This window comes from Lycium ferocissimum, chromosome 9 (genome assembly GCF_029784015.1).
Source record: "Lycium ferocissimum isolate CSIRO_LF1 chromosome 9, AGI_CSIRO_Lferr_CH_V1, whole genome shotgun sequence".
Classification (NCBI taxonomy): domain Eukaryota; kingdom Viridiplantae; phylum Streptophyta; class Magnoliopsida; order Solanales; family Solanaceae; genus Lycium; species Lycium ferocissimum.
In genome coordinates, this window is record NC_081350.1 from 28,582,388 (window position 1) to 28,601,944 (window position 19,557).

The 19,557-nt window shown below is 32.6% G+C and overlaps 2 protein-coding genes across 2 annotated transcripts; both read left to right on the forward strand.

Moving 5' to 3' along the window:
* The first annotated feature begins 160 nt into the window (after window positions 1–160).
* LOC132030155 (polycomb group protein FIE1-like) lies at window positions 161–6,537 on the forward strand. The gene is made up of 13 exons (XM_059419665.1): window positions 161–456; window positions 2,815–2,880; window positions 2,980–3,102; window positions 3,439–3,519; window positions 3,693–3,785; window positions 3,914–3,989; window positions 4,731–4,810; window positions 4,912–4,983; window positions 5,257–5,316; window positions 5,403–5,499; window positions 5,790–5,853; window positions 5,944–6,003; window positions 6,088–6,537. Exons 1-13 carry the CDS (start codon window positions 280–282, stop codon window positions 6,149–6,151), a joined length of 1,113 nt encoding a protein of 370 aa, XP_059275648.1. The 5' UTR covers window positions 161–279; the 3' UTR covers window positions 6,152–6,537.
* Window positions 6,538–18,416: 11,879 nt separating this feature from the next.
* On the forward strand, window positions 18,417–19,385 carry LOC132031758 (mitogen-activated protein kinase kinase kinase 20-like). Its single transcript, XM_059421672.1, has one exon. The coding sequence runs from the start codon at window positions 18,417–18,419 to the stop codon at window positions 19,383–19,385; it is 969 nt and encodes a 322-aa protein (XP_059277655.1).
* Window positions 19,386–19,557: the final 172 nt, after the last annotated feature.

Genomic DNA, 19,557 nt, shown 5'->3' on the forward strand with positions numbered 1-19,557 from the left:
TTTTTTTTAGGTAAAAAAGAGTGTTCACTTATCAAATCATGAAAGAATTTATCTTATCTTTTTAAATTTGCTGCTATTAAATATTATGTGATCAAATATCAATATCTATTTAATAAAAAATAATTTAGTCAAATTATTCATTTTTGCTTAGGTATAAATCGGACATATCAGACAACTAGGAACGAGCGAAGGGGGTATAAAAAGGGTTTTGGTGGACGGACAAAAACATTGTATGTCCAGTTTTTGGTGTGTAACCTGTGTCGAGTGAGAGAGGCAAGAATGTCGAAAGCAGCTATAGGTTGTGAGGCAGTGGTGGGATCGTTAACACCGTCAAAGAAAAAGGAGTACAGAGTGACTAACAGACTCCAAGAAGGCAAACGCCCTTTATATGCCGTTGTTTTCAACTTCATTGATGCTACCTACTTTAATGTTTTTGCTACCGTTGGTGGAAATCGGGTATTTAATCTCTTCGTTCTTGTTTTTCTTTTGGGTTTTTTGCTATGCTGTACGTTAAAAAACATTTCTTGGTTTTTATGTTAACGGGTATGGGTATGGCCGACCCAGTTGTTTGAGATTGAAGGGTTGCTCTTGTTGTTGTTGTTGTTTTTGTGTTTGTTGGCTTCATGATTTAGTACATAAAGTTTCATTCTTTTAGCATTTGTCTCGAGTTCTGGTTTTCATTTAGGGCTGAGAAGATATGTTGCTCGGATTTTTAAAAAATGTTGTTGACGGGTGCGTGTCAGATACTACAAATGTAGTGCATTTTTTGGAGAATCCGACACGGTCGGCGACATTTTTGGAGAGTCGGAGCAACAGAAGTACGAGAATTCATGAGTCTGATTTGAGCATATACTACTAGTTTGAGGTTGAAGCATATGTTTTGTAGTTCTTGTGCTTGTTGGCTTAATGACTTAGTATGGAAGTTTAAAATTTTCATGCTTTAAGGATTTGTCATGGTTTTCATTCCACAAGTGTTACGGATAATCTAGACATGTGATACAACAACAACATACCCAGTGTAATCCCACAAGTGGGGTCTGGGGAGGGTTGTGTGTGCGCAGACCTTACCCCCCACCTTGTGAAGGTAGAGAGGCCGTTTCCGATAGAACCTCTACTCAATCGAGAAATATAATAGTTAATTAATTAATCAGTTCAGATTAAGTAGCCTCATTTACGCCACATTGATTACTGAATGATTCTTTTTAATCAAAATTATAAATTTATTGTATTGCCTTACAAAAATTATTACTAAACCAAGCATCCTAGAATCTAAATACTAAAAATTTGGTGAAAAAAGAAAATAGAGAGAGTGAGAGGGGTATAAAAGGAGTGACAAAAACGTCCTCTTTCCAGTTTTTCTGTCCTCTCTAACCTGCGGCGCCAGAGTAAGCAGAGAGCAATGTCGAAAATACCTATAGGGTGTGAGCCAATGGTGGGATCGCTAATGCCGACCAACCAGAAAAAAAAAAAAAAAAAAAAAAGCACAGAATGACTTACAAAATCCAAGAACGCAACAAGCAGAAGAGCAACAACAAAAAAAAAGGCAAACACCCATTATACACCATTGCCTTCAATTTCATCGACTCTCCCTATTTTAATCTCTTTGCTGCTGTCGGCGAGAATCGAGTATTTAATCTCCTCCTTCTTCTTTTTCCTTTAGGGGATTGGTAAAATTATACCGATTTTTGGATTGGTTAGAGATTTGTGTGTTGCCTTCGGAAGTAACGCTAGTAAAATAATTGAGTTCTCAAATGAAACGGGTTAACGGGTACGGATATAACCGACCCAGTAGTTTGAGGTTGAAGTTTGCTGCTGTTGTTGTTCTTGTGCTTGTTGGCTTCATGAATTAGTTTGAAAGTTTAAAATTTCATTCTTTTAGGATGTGTTTCACATTCTGCTTTTCAATTAGGGCTGAGAAGTACAGAACATATGTGATTTTGGGAATTTACTACTACTTGTTAGTTTGGTGAATGTGATACTGAAAAGATGTACTATTTAGCTAGAAAACATCAATCTTTTTTTTCTTTTTGCCATCTTGGTCTGTCTAGTTGTTTTAATGCCTCAAGGTCGATATTAGCTCACCTGTTGCTCGTTTCAGATAAGATGTACCAAAAATTGACTTCCAAGTTGCTTTAATGTTGATGGTTCAAGGACCTCTTTTGTTTCCTACTATTGCTCTTATACTTATCTTGGTAGATTCGTTGATACATCACAAACTAAAATGTCTTTATGCACTGAGGATGGGTGGCCAGCTTTGTTCAAACTTAGCTTATATGCTTGTAATATGTTGACTTTTTTTGTTTTTGTTTTTGTTTTGGTTTCTCCACATTTGCGGAGTGCCATATGTTTAACAGATTGATAAAAATTTCTTATTGCTTTACCTTACTATTATAAACTATCCATGCCAAAGATAATGATTTTCAGAATTGGTATAAACTGTAAATCTTGTACTATCTTGTACTATCTCTTAACATTGTGGAGTTCTGCTATTATACACCTTGTTGTATTTCTTATCAAACCTGAGAGTTATGCATGATGCAAATTTGTTATTGCTTAAGATAAATTCAGAATTCAGAAAGGTGCATGCTCTTGTAAATGAGGTGTATTTTCTTGGTGTAGATCATGTCATCTGATAATTGTTCAATAATACGGAACTGAAAGAAGATAATAATAACAGAAGCATCAGGGTGCTAGCTTCAGTATACATTTCTACTGTATGCCAATTGTCGATAGCTCAGACTTATATGCTTTTCATTTCTACTGTATGCCAATTGTCGATAGCTCAGACTTATATGCTTTTAACTGGTTTGTCAGGTTACTGTATACCAATGTCTCGAAGGTGGTGTTATTGCTGTGCTGCAGTCTTATATCGATGAAGATGTAAGAATTTGCAAGTACTATTGTTGCATTTGTAATTTACATATGTCATCTCATATACTTAAAATGCTCTTGGGCTTTTCCATGTGCTATGAAAATCAGAAAGACGAATCCTTTTACACTGTAAGCTGGGCCTGCAATATTGACGGGAGTCCATTGATAGTGGCTGGAGGAATAAATGGAATTCTCCGTGTTATTGATGCTGGCAATGAAAAGATACATAAGGTCTTATACATCAAATCTTTCATTCGCACTTTACATGGTTAAACAAAAGTAGCTGCTTCTTTAGTTATAAAAAATGAATATCTGCAAATGTGTTACTAACATTTATCTAATTAATCTTTATCTGAACACTAAAGTATCTCCTTTCTTCCATGATCTGATCAATCTTATTCATCATGATATGAACAAGTTAAGTTTTCTGTCATGATTCGTTCCATGTTAAAGTTGTATTAACAATACAAACTTGAAAGATAAAGGTGCTCTTGAAATTAGTTACATGTTAACTTAATAGCTAATGTCTATTCACCTTTGTTAATCTACTTGGTTATGATTGAACAGAGCTTTGTTGGGCATGGAGACTCAATAAACGAAATTAGGACTCAAGCCTTGAAACCATCTCTCGTAGTATCTGCCAGCAAAGTATGTTCCTTAAGTATCCTTGTCTTCCTTTCTTTCTTAACCCTTCCTCAAAAAGGAAAATTTTAGTTTCCTCTAAAAAGGGAAGAAAAATTCTGTTGCAAGTTGTACGTGGAGTATCAATCAATTATGCATCTGTTTCACATGGCATATTTTAATTATCACGAGTGTTCCAGGATGAATCTGTTCGCTTGTGGAATGTTCATACTGGAATATGCATTTTGGTATTTGCTGGCGCTGGGGGTCACCGAAATGAAGTACTCAGTGTGGTAATTTACTCTGTTAACTGCAGTCCCACTCCAACGATGGAGCTGGTGGCAAAGAATGTTTTTCACATCTGTCAACAATACTGGGAATTAGGATTTTGAGCTTATCCGCTGGTTTGTGATGGTTGTAGGACTTCCATCCTTCGGATATATATCGCATTGCTAGCTGTGGAATGGATAATACTGTTAAGATCTGGTCAATGAAAGGTAAGATTTATAACACTTTCCATTTCACATAGATTGTTGAAATGACATATGATATACAACTAACTGACCAAGTAGTACTAAAACTTTGAAGAAGAGAAAAAAGGGTGATCTCTGGATGAGCAACTTGTGATTGGTTATGTTGTCAAGGCTTCTCCAGAACCTTCCGAATGATGTTAATTTTGTGCTTACTGTATGCCTTTACTTTTTTGGATTTGGTGACTTGTAGCCTATATACACTGAACCTGACATGACTGCCTGGACGTGTTAAGCGAATGACTTGCACCCAATCTACAACATGGAATACATTAATGTATTAACAGATATTTCTATGAGGATATCTTTGTCTTCGGTTACAAGTGTTGAAATGAAGTCAATAGTTTCAAAGATCCAATTGTAATTATAAATGCACCAAATACCTAGAAGGAAATATGACTCAGCATGCAGTTATCCTAGACATTTACAAATTCTGGTGTTGATAATGCTTGTTATCTAGACTACTTTACTACCCCATTCATCAATGCTTGTTATCTAGACTACTATACTACCCCGTTTATAGTCACACATGTCAGCAAATACTGTACTGTTGTTACTGGTAGGAGGATGCAGTGTTGGCTGTGGATCAGATTTGCATTGCATCATCTATTCCATTGGTGCTCAGTGGTTACACAAGTTTGAGAACAGAAAATACGTACCGTCAATTTGAGCTGACATTTCTTTTCTTATGAACTGCTTGTGCTGCAGAATTCTGGACATATGTTGAGAAATCCTTTACTTGGACGGATCTTCCTTCCAAGTTCCCCACAAAACATGTCCAGTTTCCAGTGAGTATTTTCTTGTTGCTTATCTCCTTCCCTGCCTTTTTCCTTCTGAAACTTCGGTTGGAGATTTTTTTCTTGCTGTAACCTCCTTTTAATCCTTTCAGATATTCATAGCTTCAGTCCATAACAACTATGTTGACTGTAACCGATGGCTTGGTGATTTTATCTTATCCAAGGTAAATGGATTGACCTGCTTACTGCCTGAGTGGTTTGTTTTTTCCAACTGTTCTGCTATATCAACCGATTAAAACAATTGTTCTGCTGTATTAGTTCTTGGTTGGCATTCGCTTCCTTTCCTGGGAGAGATTTACTATTCTGAATTCAGAGAGGGGAAAATCAGAATAACCCGGGAGCCTCTGGAAATGCCTTTATAGCTTTCTTTCTTGCCCACAGACGGTCTTGTCATATTTTACCTGTACTGATCTGTAAATTTTGTTGGAAATACTCAGAGTGTTGACAATGAAATTGTACTATGGGAACCAAAGATGAAAGAACAGTCTCCTGGAGAGGTTAGTCTAGTCTTGTTTGGGACTGTCTCTTTGATAATTATTTTCTAAATAGAAAAATTTCCTAATTTATATTACTCTATGTTTAGGGCACCGTTGACATCCTCCAAAAGTATCCTGTCCCGGAGTGTGATATCTGGTTCATCAAGTTTTCATGTGATTTTCACTACAAAGCAGCAGCTATAGGTAAATCTAAGTGTTAATCAAAATCTTGTATGTCGCTTAATGAGTTTTTTCAACTTTTCTTTTATTAATGGGCTGATCACTGTATAATGCTCAAATTTGGAATTAAATGTTACTGCTTGTGTAAGACCATCTGGTACTGCTGAGTAGTGTGGTATGAAGTGACTTGTAACCCAGAGGGCAATCGAGATTATCTAATATTAGCCCAAGTTGAATACAAAAAAAAGTTTTCGATCCATTTTCTGGTTTCTCCTAGCAAACTTGAATTCACCCTATGACCTTTTATCTAACAGGAAATAGAGAAGGGAAGGTCTTTGTCTGGGACCTACAGACCAGCCCACCAACTCTGATTGCAAGGTTGTTCTCCGTCCATGCACTGCTCCCTAGTTTCTGATCCTCCTCATATTAATTCTTTGGATTTCAAGTGTTTGTGCTTGACTTTTGCAGGTTATCTCATGTGCAATCTAAATTACCAATTAGACAGACTGCCATGTCCTTTGATGGAAGGTTAAGATCGAAAATCACTTTACCTGCTTCTTTGTTTATGTTTTTGCAACCAGTGCTTTAACTAATTATGTCTTTATTCTTCAGCACCGTACTTAGCTGCTGTGAAGATGGGACTATATGGCGCTGGGATGTAGTAGCAACTTCTTGAGTTTGATCAGAACATCTGTCTCCTGCTGTGCCAGTAAATTAACTTGTATTATCAGTGCTGGACATAATGCTGTAATTATAGCTTTTGGTAGTGGCCAAAACTAGTGTGGCCTTGAGTAGGTCTGAGATTGTTGCAAGTTGTTGTTCCTAATCTTAGGTGCCGTTTGGACATGGTTTGAAACCCCAAATCATGTCTTTTTGGATGATTTGGGATTTCATCCCATGGTTTGAAACCATGAGATGAAATCGCATGTCCAAATGCTGAGCTCATCTCATGATTTCAAATCGCATGTCCAAATGCCTACTTAGTTTGTTGTTGAATTGGCGTACTTTCCTGATCGACCTTTTCTACTGATGTATGCATTGATAAGTTGCATGCTAAAAGAACTTTTAGCGGCGTCCAAGTTTACTTATGTGCTAGCTTGATCTTTGTACTGGCTCATGCTTGCAATAGGTTTAAGGTAGGACACAAACCATACTTAAAGATGCGTGAATATGAGTAAATTAAATGTAATCGTATTTCAGAAATGCAGAGCTTTACCAAAAATAAAAGATGCTCACTTTGGCCAACATAATGAATTTCCATTGACTAAGGCAAAATACAATACAGTATCAAGAAACCTCCTAAATGCCGAGGTTGGCCAACATATGATCTTTCATATGATGGCAATAAAAATAATACAATACATTATGAAGAGACCTAAACATACGTGGGTAAAGGTGTCAACCGGTTCCAACCGGAACCGGTTATGGAACCGGTTAAGGAACCGGCCGGTTCCGGTTAAAAAACCGGAACCGCTTAACCGGTTCGGTTTAACCGTTCGGTTTAACGGTTCCGGTTTTCAGCGTTTTAAACTCCAAACCGGAACGGTCCGGTTTGGAGTGTTTAAAATATATTTTTTTGTTTTTTGTATTATATATATATATTATAGTATTTATTTGTATATTGTAGGTATATTTACATATGTTATACAACTTTATAATTAAAGTTTAAATATTTACTCGACTAATTACCTTAATAAAGAAAGCCAAGAATATTGCATAATAGTGTTTTTCGTATACATATATATGTATAACTTACATATACTTATATATATGTATAACTTAATATATATAGTATATATACTTATATACTATATATACTTATATATATGTATAACTTAATATATATACTATATATATGTATAACTTAATATATATACATATATACTATATATACTATATATACTTAATATATATACTAAATATGTGTTTTACTATATATACTTAATATATATACTAAATATATGTATAACTTAATATATATACTATATATATATTAAGTTATACATATATATATATAACTTACATATACTTATATATATGTATAACTTAATATATATACTATATATATGTATAACTTAATATATATACTAAATATATGTATAACTTAATATATATACATATATACTATATATACTATATATACTTAATATATATGTATAACTTAATATATATACTATATATATGTATAACTTAATATATATACTAAATATATGTATAACTTAATATATATACATATATACTATATATACTATATATACTTAATATATATACTAAATATGTGTTTTACTATATATACTTAATATATATACTAAATATATATATAACTTAATATATATACTATATATATATTAAGTTATACATATATATGTATAACTTACATATACTTATATATATGTATAACTTAATATATATACTATATATATGTATAACTTAATATATATACTAAATATATGTATAACTTAATATATATACATATATACTATATATACTATATATACTTAATATATATACTAAATATGTGTATAACTTAATATATATACTATATATATGTATATATATGTACTATATACTATATATACTTATATATAGGTATAACTTAATATATATACTATATATACATATATACTATATATACTATATATACTTAATATATATACTAAATATATGTATAACTTAATATATATACTATATATACTTACTTATATACTATATATACTTATATATAGTATATACTATATATACTTATATATGTTTAAGTATACTATATAACTTAATATACTTATAAGTATATTCTTAGTATATTTTAGGTATATTCCTAACTTAATAAAAGTAAAAATATGAACACAAGTAAATAGAAGTAAGCTCAATGAGCCATATTTTTATTCATTCTTGGATAACATTTATTTGCAAGTTGTATTTTTTTTTAACTTGCAAATAATACATGAGTTGTACAAAAATAGTAGAATAATAAAATCACCAATTTTGAACCATTTCGTTAATTTCCCCACATCATATTCGGTCATGGAAATATCTTCAAAGTCTTCCATTTGGTCCGGTCCACTAGCTATCAAATCTTCAATTTCTTTCTCTTCGCCTTCCTCCGCTTCTGAGTTTTGGTTGCGTCGCTCCGATCTAATCCAATCTCGAATGCACACTAGTACTTGCAAGCTAAAGCCGGATAATGAATGTCTATGGTCTCCAATTTTGTCTTCCTTGGCTAAATGCGCTCTCCGAAGCCACGGTTGATACTTGAACCGTAAGGATATCTCGAGCCATTCTTGAAAGTACCGGATAGCTTGCCTTGTACTTCTTCCACCATGCTAAGACGTCCACCTCATCCGGTTGGTTGATATCTACATTTGGGTGCATCAAATAAAAGTTATATTCATCAAAGTTTGCGTAGAAGAAGAAGTTGGTTGTGAATGTAAAACTTTTAAACCCGACAAGCCCTTTTTGCTACTTTGAGAAGTAGTAGGGCGTGGAGCAACGGGTGTTGCACGTTCTTCCAAACTAGAATAATGAGTAAAAACTTTTCTAAACTCATCATCAATAGCGAGGTCGGCTTACATTAAAGATGGTTGAGTTCCCGCTTCAATTTCTAAAAATGTATAAATTTGACTAACCAAATTTTTAGTATAAGACAGCTTTTAAACAAGGATTTAAAAGGGAACCCAATATAAATAAAGTTGGGATGGGAAAAAAATACTTCTTAAATTTGATTATCATTTCAAAAATAGCCGCTTGATAACCGGGTTTATGTTTATACTCTTGTAAAACTCTAGCTATTTCCGCTAAGTAGGCTAAAATTCGGTTACCGTGGGATAAAATTGTCTAGAAAAAGCAATAGTTGCATTATAAAAAATTTCTAAGAGTTCAATACATTCTTTAACATCTTCCCAATGCATAAAATTTAACCAATCCTGACTATCGGTATTATATTTGTTGTGAACTTATTGTATGGGAATCCTATACTCATATGCTTGTTGTAGCATAACGTAAGTATAGTTCCACCTAGTCTCAACTTCTATTTGAATTTTCCTAGGTCTAAGGTTATTTTCCACACAAGCATTCTTAAAATCTCTAATTCTTCCCCTATTAGCATTACAAAAAAGAAACGCAACAAAGATTTCTAACTTTTTGAACAGTAATCATCAAAATGCTCAAGACCATCTTTAACAATTAAATTTAAAATGTGACAACTACATCTTACATGAAAAATATTTTTTTAGAGGAGGGTTTATTTCTTTTTTAAAAGACCAATCGCCTTTGTATTATTAGAAGCATTATCTAAAGCAATACAAAGTGTTTTTCTATAAATGTTAAAAAATCTCATAATAGTAGACATTGAATCGGCTAAAAATTTTCCATCGTGACGACCTTTTCCTTCGTCATATAAAAAAGCTATAATTCTTTTTTGCATAACCTTGATTGTCATCAACCCAATGACATGTAATAGCAAAAAAATCTAAATGGTTAATACTAAGACCCAAATCGGTAAGAGAAACATTATAATTTAAAGAATTAAATACGTGGCGCAAATAAAATCTATATTTTTTAAACAAATCTATAACATCGGCTCTACAAGTACTTCTAGGAATACCCTCAAATAACGGATTATAACAACGTTGAATGTAAGTAACAAAACCCAAACCCGAGGGAAAGGAAAATGGTAAACAATCATAAGCTACCATTTTAGCTATTTCTACGCGTTCTTTTTTCTTGTCATACTTAAAATTTCTACCGGTTCGTGGGTCTATCGTCATTTGAATCCCCCCACATTTGAACCCGTTTGCTCTCCCCAAGCATCCATATGTTTGGTTCTCATATGAGAATTTAGTGTACCCGTTCCACCATCCTTACCGATTCCTTTTGCTTAAAACTAAATACTTGTCCACATATGTTACATGTAGCCGATTGGCTTTCCCTATTCTTAGTCATAAATTTCCAAATTTTAGCTGTTGGCTTACGAGTTCTAGGCGGTTTGTCTTGTGTATGTGATTGTGCAGGACATGTATCTCCTATGGGATTTTCAGGGGGTTGTGTTTCATCATCATCATTTAAGTCTTCATTAAAAGTGTCGGTAAAATGTTGTTGCATTGCCTCATGACCTAAAAGTGGATTATTTCCACCAACATCAATACCTACATTAGGTGTTTCTTCCACAAATGTTTCCTCATTAAGCGCACCCCTAACAATACGACTACTACTACGGCACCACGTCTTAATCTCTTTGACATTATTAAATAGAATTAATTTAAATCACAATCAAATAAATCACAAGAAAATAAATTACAACAAATTAAATTGCGTAAATTAAATTGCTAGAATTAAATTGCGAAAAATAAAGATAGAGTTGGAACGAAGGTACCAAATTGCCGGATTAATTTCCAACAAAGTCAAGGCGGCTAGAATTGCAAATCCACCAAAGCTACTTCGGATTGTTGCAAAATCACCAACTCCACCAACAATATTATAATTGCAAAATTAATAATTGAAAGTTGAAACTATAATAAGACTTTGTGGCTAGTTATTGCAAAATAATTATAATTGAGAGATTGAGATTTGAGAGAAAGATGAAGAAGAGTGAATTGGTGTGAATTAAAATGAAAATGAAGAAGGGTTTATATAGGGGTGGGGGATGGGTTAAAGTGTTAAAAAAAAAAAAATTTGGGGGCCAAAAATTAACAAAATGGTCGTTTGGCAACGGCCATTTTTGCAAATGGACCGTTGCCAACGGTCCATTAACGGCTGGCCCAACGGCTTTTTTTTTTTTTTTTTTTTTTTTTTAATTTTCACCGGTTAAACCGGTTTAACCGGTCCGGTTCCGGTTTTACCGGTTTAACCGGTTCCGGTTCCTAAAATATTGGAACCGGACCGGTATACAATTAAACGGTTAACCGGAACCGGTTAACCGGTTCTACCGGTTCCGGTTTAACCGGTCCGGTTACCGGTTAAAACCGGTTAGCCCGAACCGGTTGACACCCACGTTGAAATCCGATGGTACATTGATACAAAAATTTTGAGTCCGGAGCTTAAAGGGTACTAAAATGCTCAAAATAAACCAAATGGGGTGCTCCTTTCTACCATATACCAAAAGGGGTATAACGTGAAGGGGCCAACGTTATACCCCAATTTTTTTTTCAAACTGTCAGGCAAAAAAATAAAAAATAAAAAATTTATATTTTGTAAATCGTGGATCAGTCCACGTTTTACTTATATATATTTTGTAAATTGTTCCTCAGTCCACGACATTAGACAGATACGCTATTTTTTGCGCTCGGACGTCTGATTTTTTTTTGTTTTTGCAACATATTCGAAATAAAGTTACGCATTAAAAAATAACACACTTAAGGAACACTTAGTGTTTTTTTCCATAAAAAGATCGCAACATCTTATTTTAATAAATCTTTTTTTTGCAACACTTAGTGTTTTTTTTTTCATACTTTGACCAACGATTAGTCGTGTGTCAAGACCCCAAAATACCCAAAAAAAATACAAATTGTGACAAAAGTATCTTTAACGCAGTATTTACTGCGTTAAAGGACTTAACCGTAACGACGCGGTTGAGTCCTTTAACGCAGTAAAATACTGCGTTAAAAAAATAAAATAAAATTTGGTCAATTTTTTTTTTTTTTTTTTTTTTGGAACACTTAGTGTTTTTTTTCAATACTTTGACTAACGATTAGTCGTGTGTCAAGACTCTGAAATGTCAATATTTTATATAGAACCCGATATTTTTTTTTTGCGTACAATGATGTAGGTTCAATACATCAAGGATACGTAAACGTTCGGATCGTCATTTTAGGGGTTGAAAAGGTGCCTGAAGTAAGTTTTGTTTGAAAACTTTAGGTTTAAGTGTTCTATTTTTATAAGGTTATTTTAGTCAACTTTATATGTCGAGAAAATTAGTCAGCTTTATTTTGGAAAATTGAACCACAAAAGTGAAATTGACATTCACAGCTACATTGCCCCGGGATTTTTACGTTGAAATCTATTGCGTATCATCATATTATAAGTAAAGAAAACTAAAACTTCATGCCAATTTGGGGGAAAATTGAAATTGAATAGGATAACAGGTGTTTTTTCAAAAATCGGCTCGGCCAAACCGTCTTGTGGCTGTTTTTCCGCGTAGATCTCGAAAAAATACGCAAGATCAAAAAAAAAAAAAAATCGCGTAAAATGGACATCCTAGCGCAAAGTTATGACCATCTAAAGTTTGACCACTTTACAACTAGTTTTTCTCCCTATATTTTTTAGAATTAGATTTATATTCAAAATAAAGTTATGTCTTGATTAAAAAATAACACGCTTAAATCAAAACATTAAAAAATAAAACACTTAAACCTAAAGTTTCCAAACAAAACTTACTTCGGGTACCTTTTCAACCCCTAAAACGACGATCTGAACGTTTACGTATCCTTGATGCATTGAACCTACATTATTGTACACAGAAAAAAATATCAGGTTCTATATAAAATATTGACATTTTGGAGTCTTGACACACGACTAATCGTTGGTCAAAGTATGAAAAAAAACACTAAGTGTTGCAAAAAAAAAGATTTATTAAAATAAGATGTTGCGATCTTTTTAGGGAAAAAAACACCTAGTGTTCCTTAAGTGTGTTATTTTTTAATGCGTAACTTTATTTCGAATATGTTGAAAAAAAAAATCACGTAAATCGGACGTCCGAGGGCAAAAAATTGCGTATTTGTCTAATGTCGTGGACTGAGGAACGATTTGCAAAATATATATAAGTAAAACGTGGACTGATCCACGTTTTACAAAATATAATTTTTTTTTGACGTCGATCAGTCCACGTTTTACTTATAAATTAATTTTTTTTTTTTTTTTTTTTTTTTTGCCTGACAGTTTGAATTTTTTTTGGGGGTATAACGTTGGCCCCTCCACGTTATACCCCTTTTGGTATATGGTAGAAAGGAGCACCCCATTTGTTTTATTTTGAGCATTTTAGTACCCTTTAGGCTCCGGACTCCAAAATTTTCTATGCAACCGCGGTTTGTTTCTTCTACATTTTCACGCTGCTCAACATAATTTAGGTAGTACGCATGTACAAAAAGAATGACCAACCTGTATGATTCTTTAATTATAGTAACACAACATACTACGAAAAGGACTTTGGGTGGGCAGCTTGTCCTACCCGATCCATAGGAGTAATATTTATCTAAGTTATTTAGTAACTCCTTTTGGTGATTACCACGTTCGACCCGATTTTAGTTTTGATTTCTTTTTTATGGATTGCCATTTCAAGTAGAAAAATAAGTTTTAGGAATTTTTTAGTCACAAAATCTAAATCGTATTTATATATCCAAATAAAATTTCAACCTTAGTAGAATCTCCGAATGTTGATTAATATGATATCAACTGTGCTTGAATATAACACGGTGAAATAGTTGCTTGTAATGTACCAAAACCAATACTGCGTACAATGGTTGCTTGTAAATTGTAATTAATGTACCCAGACAAAAGTAATACAGTTGCATGTTCCTTTTGAATGATGTTAACTAGATTCAACTATTGTAGCTAAATTTGGTTATGCTGGGAAGAAGACTGTTTAAAGATATCTTAGCACAATTAATGAGTAAAAAGATAACGGAATTTGTAACAAACATCTAGATCGATTTCACTTATTTTAGCATCTTCGCCATATCAATAATGTACAACAATACAATATACAATCCATTTCATAAGATTCCTTCAGGTGATAGTTTGTTAATATTTCATCAAAGACAGTAATATTCCTTTGAGAAGTCTGAGTCTTGGGTCTTCTTTGGACGAAAATTAGACAGTAACTCTGCAGATAGCATTAAAAAAAGCAGCACGCAGAGATAAATTTTACTATTGTACTTAAACATCAAGTAAAAGCATGGTTGTCTTATAAGGATCTCTTTGAATGACAATGTATGCACTGGCTCTAGTTAATTTTATATGATAATTCCATTTTACGCAGATAATGATACAACAAATTTCACTAATTGTGACAAATTATTTTGTCACTTAAAAGTCATATTTCGTCACAAAAGACTTTTTGTGACGAAAAAAATTCGTCATTCTTTCGTCCCTAAATCATGGGTCACTAAAAGTATATAGAGACAACTTAGTGATTCGTCGCTAAATAACGTTATATTAACTACAAAATAAAATTTCGTCCCTAAATAAGTAGTATTTATGACGAACTTATTTGTCATAAATGGCGTAAAGTTTTTGTAGCTAAAAACATTATTACGTCGCTAAAAAGATGTTTATTACTGACAAATCTAATTTGTCACTGATTATAATTTTAATTAGTGACGACGTTGATTGTCTTTAAAGCTATACATAATTTGTAGTTAAAAGAATGTGATTATGTCACTAAAAGATATGTGCTTTGTGTACGAAAGGAAATTTTCATCTGTAAATATATAAATTAGCGACAAATTTGTTTGTCGAGGAAAGTCAACAATTTAGTCGTTGAAAATTTTTTGTGCATCAGAAATGGTGTGCTATTAGTGACAAGACTAATTCGTCACTATATGTTATCTTAATTAATGACAATTTCAGTGTCATCAAAATTTAAGTTAATTTGTAGTTAAAATATAATTATGTATTAATATAAAGGCTATTCTGGGATAATTTTTTTTTTTTTTTTCACTTTATGTAATCAAGTTGAGACGACTTTGGCAATACAATTTTCTTTCTATAGTTAAATATTTTTTGTCAGTAATTACACGTACATTTCAACATTTAAAAGTAGCTTATGTGAATAAAAGAATACAAAAATAAAAGAGACGTGTAATATCAAAAATACATACAAAATCATACACTAATTACATCTATATTATTCTGAGATAACATCTGATTACAAATTCATTGAGTAAATAAAGTAAAATCACTCAAACATAAAAAGTTTAATTGAGCTACATGAACAATGATAAATTTAAAAGGGAAAAGGGTCAAAAATACCCCTCTACTTTGGAAAAAGGGCTAAAAATACCCTCCGAACTTATTTTGGGTCAAAAATACCCCTCCCATCCTTAAAGTTTTCAAATATACCCCTGTCTTGACGGAAATTATCCCCCAAAATAACCCGAAATTATTTTCTAAACCCGTTCCATCATTTAAACCCGACCCAACTAAATAATAACCTATAAGATCCCCTTATTCCCCTACGTAGGTTTGAAGTTTGAGGGAATTGGGGGAATAAGGGGATCTTGTGGGTTATTGCTTGTGCACGTCACCCGATAATACCCTCAATAATACACAAAAAAATAGTCCGGGGGTCATAGGACCCCCACAAAGTTGGAGTGTGTTATAGCAATTTCGGCTAAAGTTAGAGTGTGTTTTGAACCCTTTTCCCTAATTTTTATAAGTAATTTTAATTACTTTGTATACTTTTCATCAAAATATAATTCATCTCTAATAGGTTAATAAACTTACACCTTAAAGCTCATTTCTTAAAAGAAGGCCACGAATCCAATTAATTCAATTATTTAAATAAACAACTATAAGATTTGCTTATATTTTTATTTTGTATTTCTCCTAAACTTATTCACTTGATTAAAGCTTATACATTTTAAAACATTTTCTCCATATTCCAAATAAATTATAGCTATCACAATAAAAGAGTAATAACGGGTTATAAGGTGTCAAATAATGAAAAATTCATTCCTAAACTGTAGGGAAAAAAATGAGAAAGAGAAAACACCAGTTTTCTTAAAAATCGAACTGAAATAGAAAACAAACTGACAACAACCAAATTGATTGATATGTATTATACTTGATTTGGTTTGATTTTAATAATTATAAAATTGAATAAATTGATTTGGTTTTAATTTTAGCCAAGAACCGACCCAAACCGTACTATGAATACCGCTAGCCGCGACCCTCCAAATTTGGGGTGTGACATTAATAGTGAAGAATCTCAAATTTATTTTAAAAAAAATGATTGAGATAAATTGTTTGTTGCAATAATTCTTACCAAATACCGTGCCAAAATTATGGTTAAATTCTTTGAAAAAATAATACTACAAAATTAGGTGATAAAGCCACGGCAAAAAATTATTGTAAAAGCTTTTCATAAAATAATTATATTAACTACTGCAATGAATTAGTGATAGATTTTCCGTTAGCAATATAACTAGTCACTAAAGATGTGCAGTGCGCTATCACTACAAAAATTGTATTTAAATATTACAAATTCTTACTGATTTCTTATGAAGCAGAAATTAAAAAATATAAAACAACTATGATATACAACATTTTTCAAAATATTTTACTGTATCTAATATTAATTATGCATATGTATATTGTATTTCTATTGAATATTATAAAATTAATGAAGATAAAATAATGAGAGACATATGCCATATCTTTAAAATACATATTGTTTTTAAAAAAATGTAATTATATTGTTATCTATGAATCTTTGCGCTCTTCGTATGTTAGATGACGTATCATTTTTAAAGCTTCTTCTTTCATCTAAACTATTAAAATCAAAGAAAATTATGCTTGTGTGGTACTGTTCATTGACCGATAAAACTCTCATTTTTATTTTATTTAGATCAAGGTGTGCTATTATTGATGATTTTTTGACTTATAAGAACAAAAAAAAAAAAAAAAAAAAAAATTGTAGCCAATAATTGCATTATTCAGTGACGAAATTTAAGTCGTAGCCACTTAAAAATTGTATTTTTTGTGACAAATTTCATTGTGACTAAATTGCAGGTTAAATAAAGACAATAATACAATTTTCACTAATTGTGTGAACTATTAGTGACAAAAGGTAAGTTCACAATTAAATGTAAAATTTTGTGGCTAAAGTTTATAATGATTAGCTACGAATTCTAATTTGTTGATATTGCATCAACATATTTTTTGTGACGAAAGTTTTTCGTGTCCAAAATGTAACTAGTTTTAGGACAAAAAATGGTTCGTCACAAATTGGGTACATCATTAGTGACAAAATAATGTGTCACTAATAATTTTAAATTCGTAGCTAATAGTACTTAATAAATGGCGCCAACTCATTTTTAGTGGGAAACTTTAGTGGACACAAATTTGCTACGAAATATTATGTTTCGTCACCAAAAGTATGTGTCTCATGTATTTAAACACGAAATATAATTTTCGTCGCGAAAAATGAACAATTGGTGACGAATTTCATGCCGTAGCTAATAATTTCGTAGTTATATATCACATTTGTTGTAGTGACCCCATATTCTAAGAAAAGATATGTGCTTCTCATATAAGGTCGAAAAATGGTCGGAACTAAGTCTTAAATTTGAGATTATGGAAAACTGCAAACATAAACTTAAACTATCATCATAAGCATTTTTAGAGAAAGCGAACCTTTCAAGTAGGGCTTGAAAGAAGGCAGATGATCCGATCCAAAAATAAAGAAGATAAACGAGAAGATAAGACGAAAATGATAGTCGTTTGCCTTAGAAGTTTATGCAGCGCTGGCCAACCCACGGTTCACCGTGGGTGTACTTATAGCTCAGTTAATATTTCTGTAACTATTCATTAGAATCTTTTCGTAACTTTTTGAACTACAAATTTGTATATCGTCTTTCCCTCAAAATAATAATAATGAAAGTAATAATACCGGTAACTGATCCTTTTTAGAATTATTATACTTAAGTTAACCCTTAGGTAAACAAGAATTGTATCAAGATTTAACTAGCAAAAAGTTGATTAATGCCCAAGAAATTAAAATTGGTGCGTTAAGGAAATTACCCTCTCCGTGTCAAATATGGATCGTCTCTTGAAAATTTAAAGTTACCGAAAAAACAACACAGTAACTTTTAATTTAGGAAACCTTCTCCACATCAGTAAGGATTGGAGGATTCCCTATAAAAGAGCAGCTATCGTTTGTTATTTTTCACAATCATTCAATTACAAAGTAAGAAGAAAGTGAAAAGAAAATTAGTAGTAGTAGTATAATTATGGAGTGGAAGAAGCTTTACGTTCTTGGTGCGGGCTCTTACGGCAAAGTGTATTATGCAGTGAAGATCGATCCTTTTTCATTATCTGCTTCAGTTGCTGCTGTTAAATGCGCAGATATCAACCGTTCAATTTCACTTCAACAAGAAGCGCAAATCTTGACAACTCTAAAAGGTTGTCCTCACGTTGTCCAGTTCTTTGGAGCAGACATAAGCATTGATAACGGCAATATTCCAACTTACAATCTGTTTCTTGAATATGCAAGTGGTGGATCGCTGCACGATTTGATTAATTCAAAAAGAGGAATGACAAAGATGTCTGAATTGGAAGTAGGTTTTTATGCATATCAACTCTTAAAGGGTATTCAACATGTTCATAAGAAAGGGTGGGTTCATTGCGATATTAAACCTGCTAATGTTTTGGTTTTCGATAATGATAATAATGAACGTGGTGGGATGCACAAGTTGAAGTTGGCCGACTTTGGATTGACACTGAGAGTTGGTGATGGAATGGCATATATGACTGGGAGGGCGTTGAGCAATCGGGGTACTCTACTTTACGCGCCCCCAGAATCTTTGACGTGTGGTTTTCATTCCAAAGCTTATGACATTTGGTCGCTAGGGTGTACTGTGGCAGAGATGATGACTGGGAGTCATGTTTGGATTTATCGCGACACTAAAGATTTGCAGTGGCAGATTATGAATGAAAACCCTATGATTCCGAGTAATGTTTCTGAGATTGCTAGAGATTTTTTTTACAAGTGTTTCATAAAGGACCCTCGAAGAAGATGGACGTCTGAACAACTACTCCAACATCCTTTTATTCAGAGATCTTTATGTACTTCGTCTAATTCGATGCCTGAAACTCAAGGCAGGATAGCAAGGGTTAATCCTTTTGGTTGCCAAGTTCCCGTTCCCGAGAAGGACTTCATCAATTTACTCTTCGAAAGTAGTTGTTTAAGGATACAATGAATGGTGCAAAAGCACTTAAATAGTTGCGGATGGTGTATTATTATTTTGCAGAATCCAAATTTTGTGTAATACTAGTTGAATGTTATATTTCGTTCTATTAATATGAAGTCAACGTTAGCATAACAGTTGCTTGTTCCTTTTGAAATATGTCTACTAGATTTATTATTTTCCT

Bases quoted from the DNA above. Each gene is read 5' to 3' on its own strand.
- LOC132030155 (XM_059419665.1), top strand. From the start codon at position 280: ATGTCGAAAGCAGCTATAGGTTGTGAGGCAGTGGTGGGATCGTTAACA. The intron at 5,500-5,789 runs GTAAATCTAAGT...TTTATCTAACAG, and splicing joins CTACAAAGCAGCAGCTATAG to GAAATAGAGAAGGGAAGGTC. The intron at 6,004-6,087 runs GTTAAGATCGAA...TTTATTCTTCAG, and splicing joins GCCATGTCCTTTGATGGAAG to CACCGTACTTAGCTGCTGTG.
- LOC132031758 (XM_059421672.1), top strand. From the start codon at position 18,417: ATGGAGTGGAAGAAGCTTTACGTTCTTGGTGCGGGCTCTTACGGCAAA.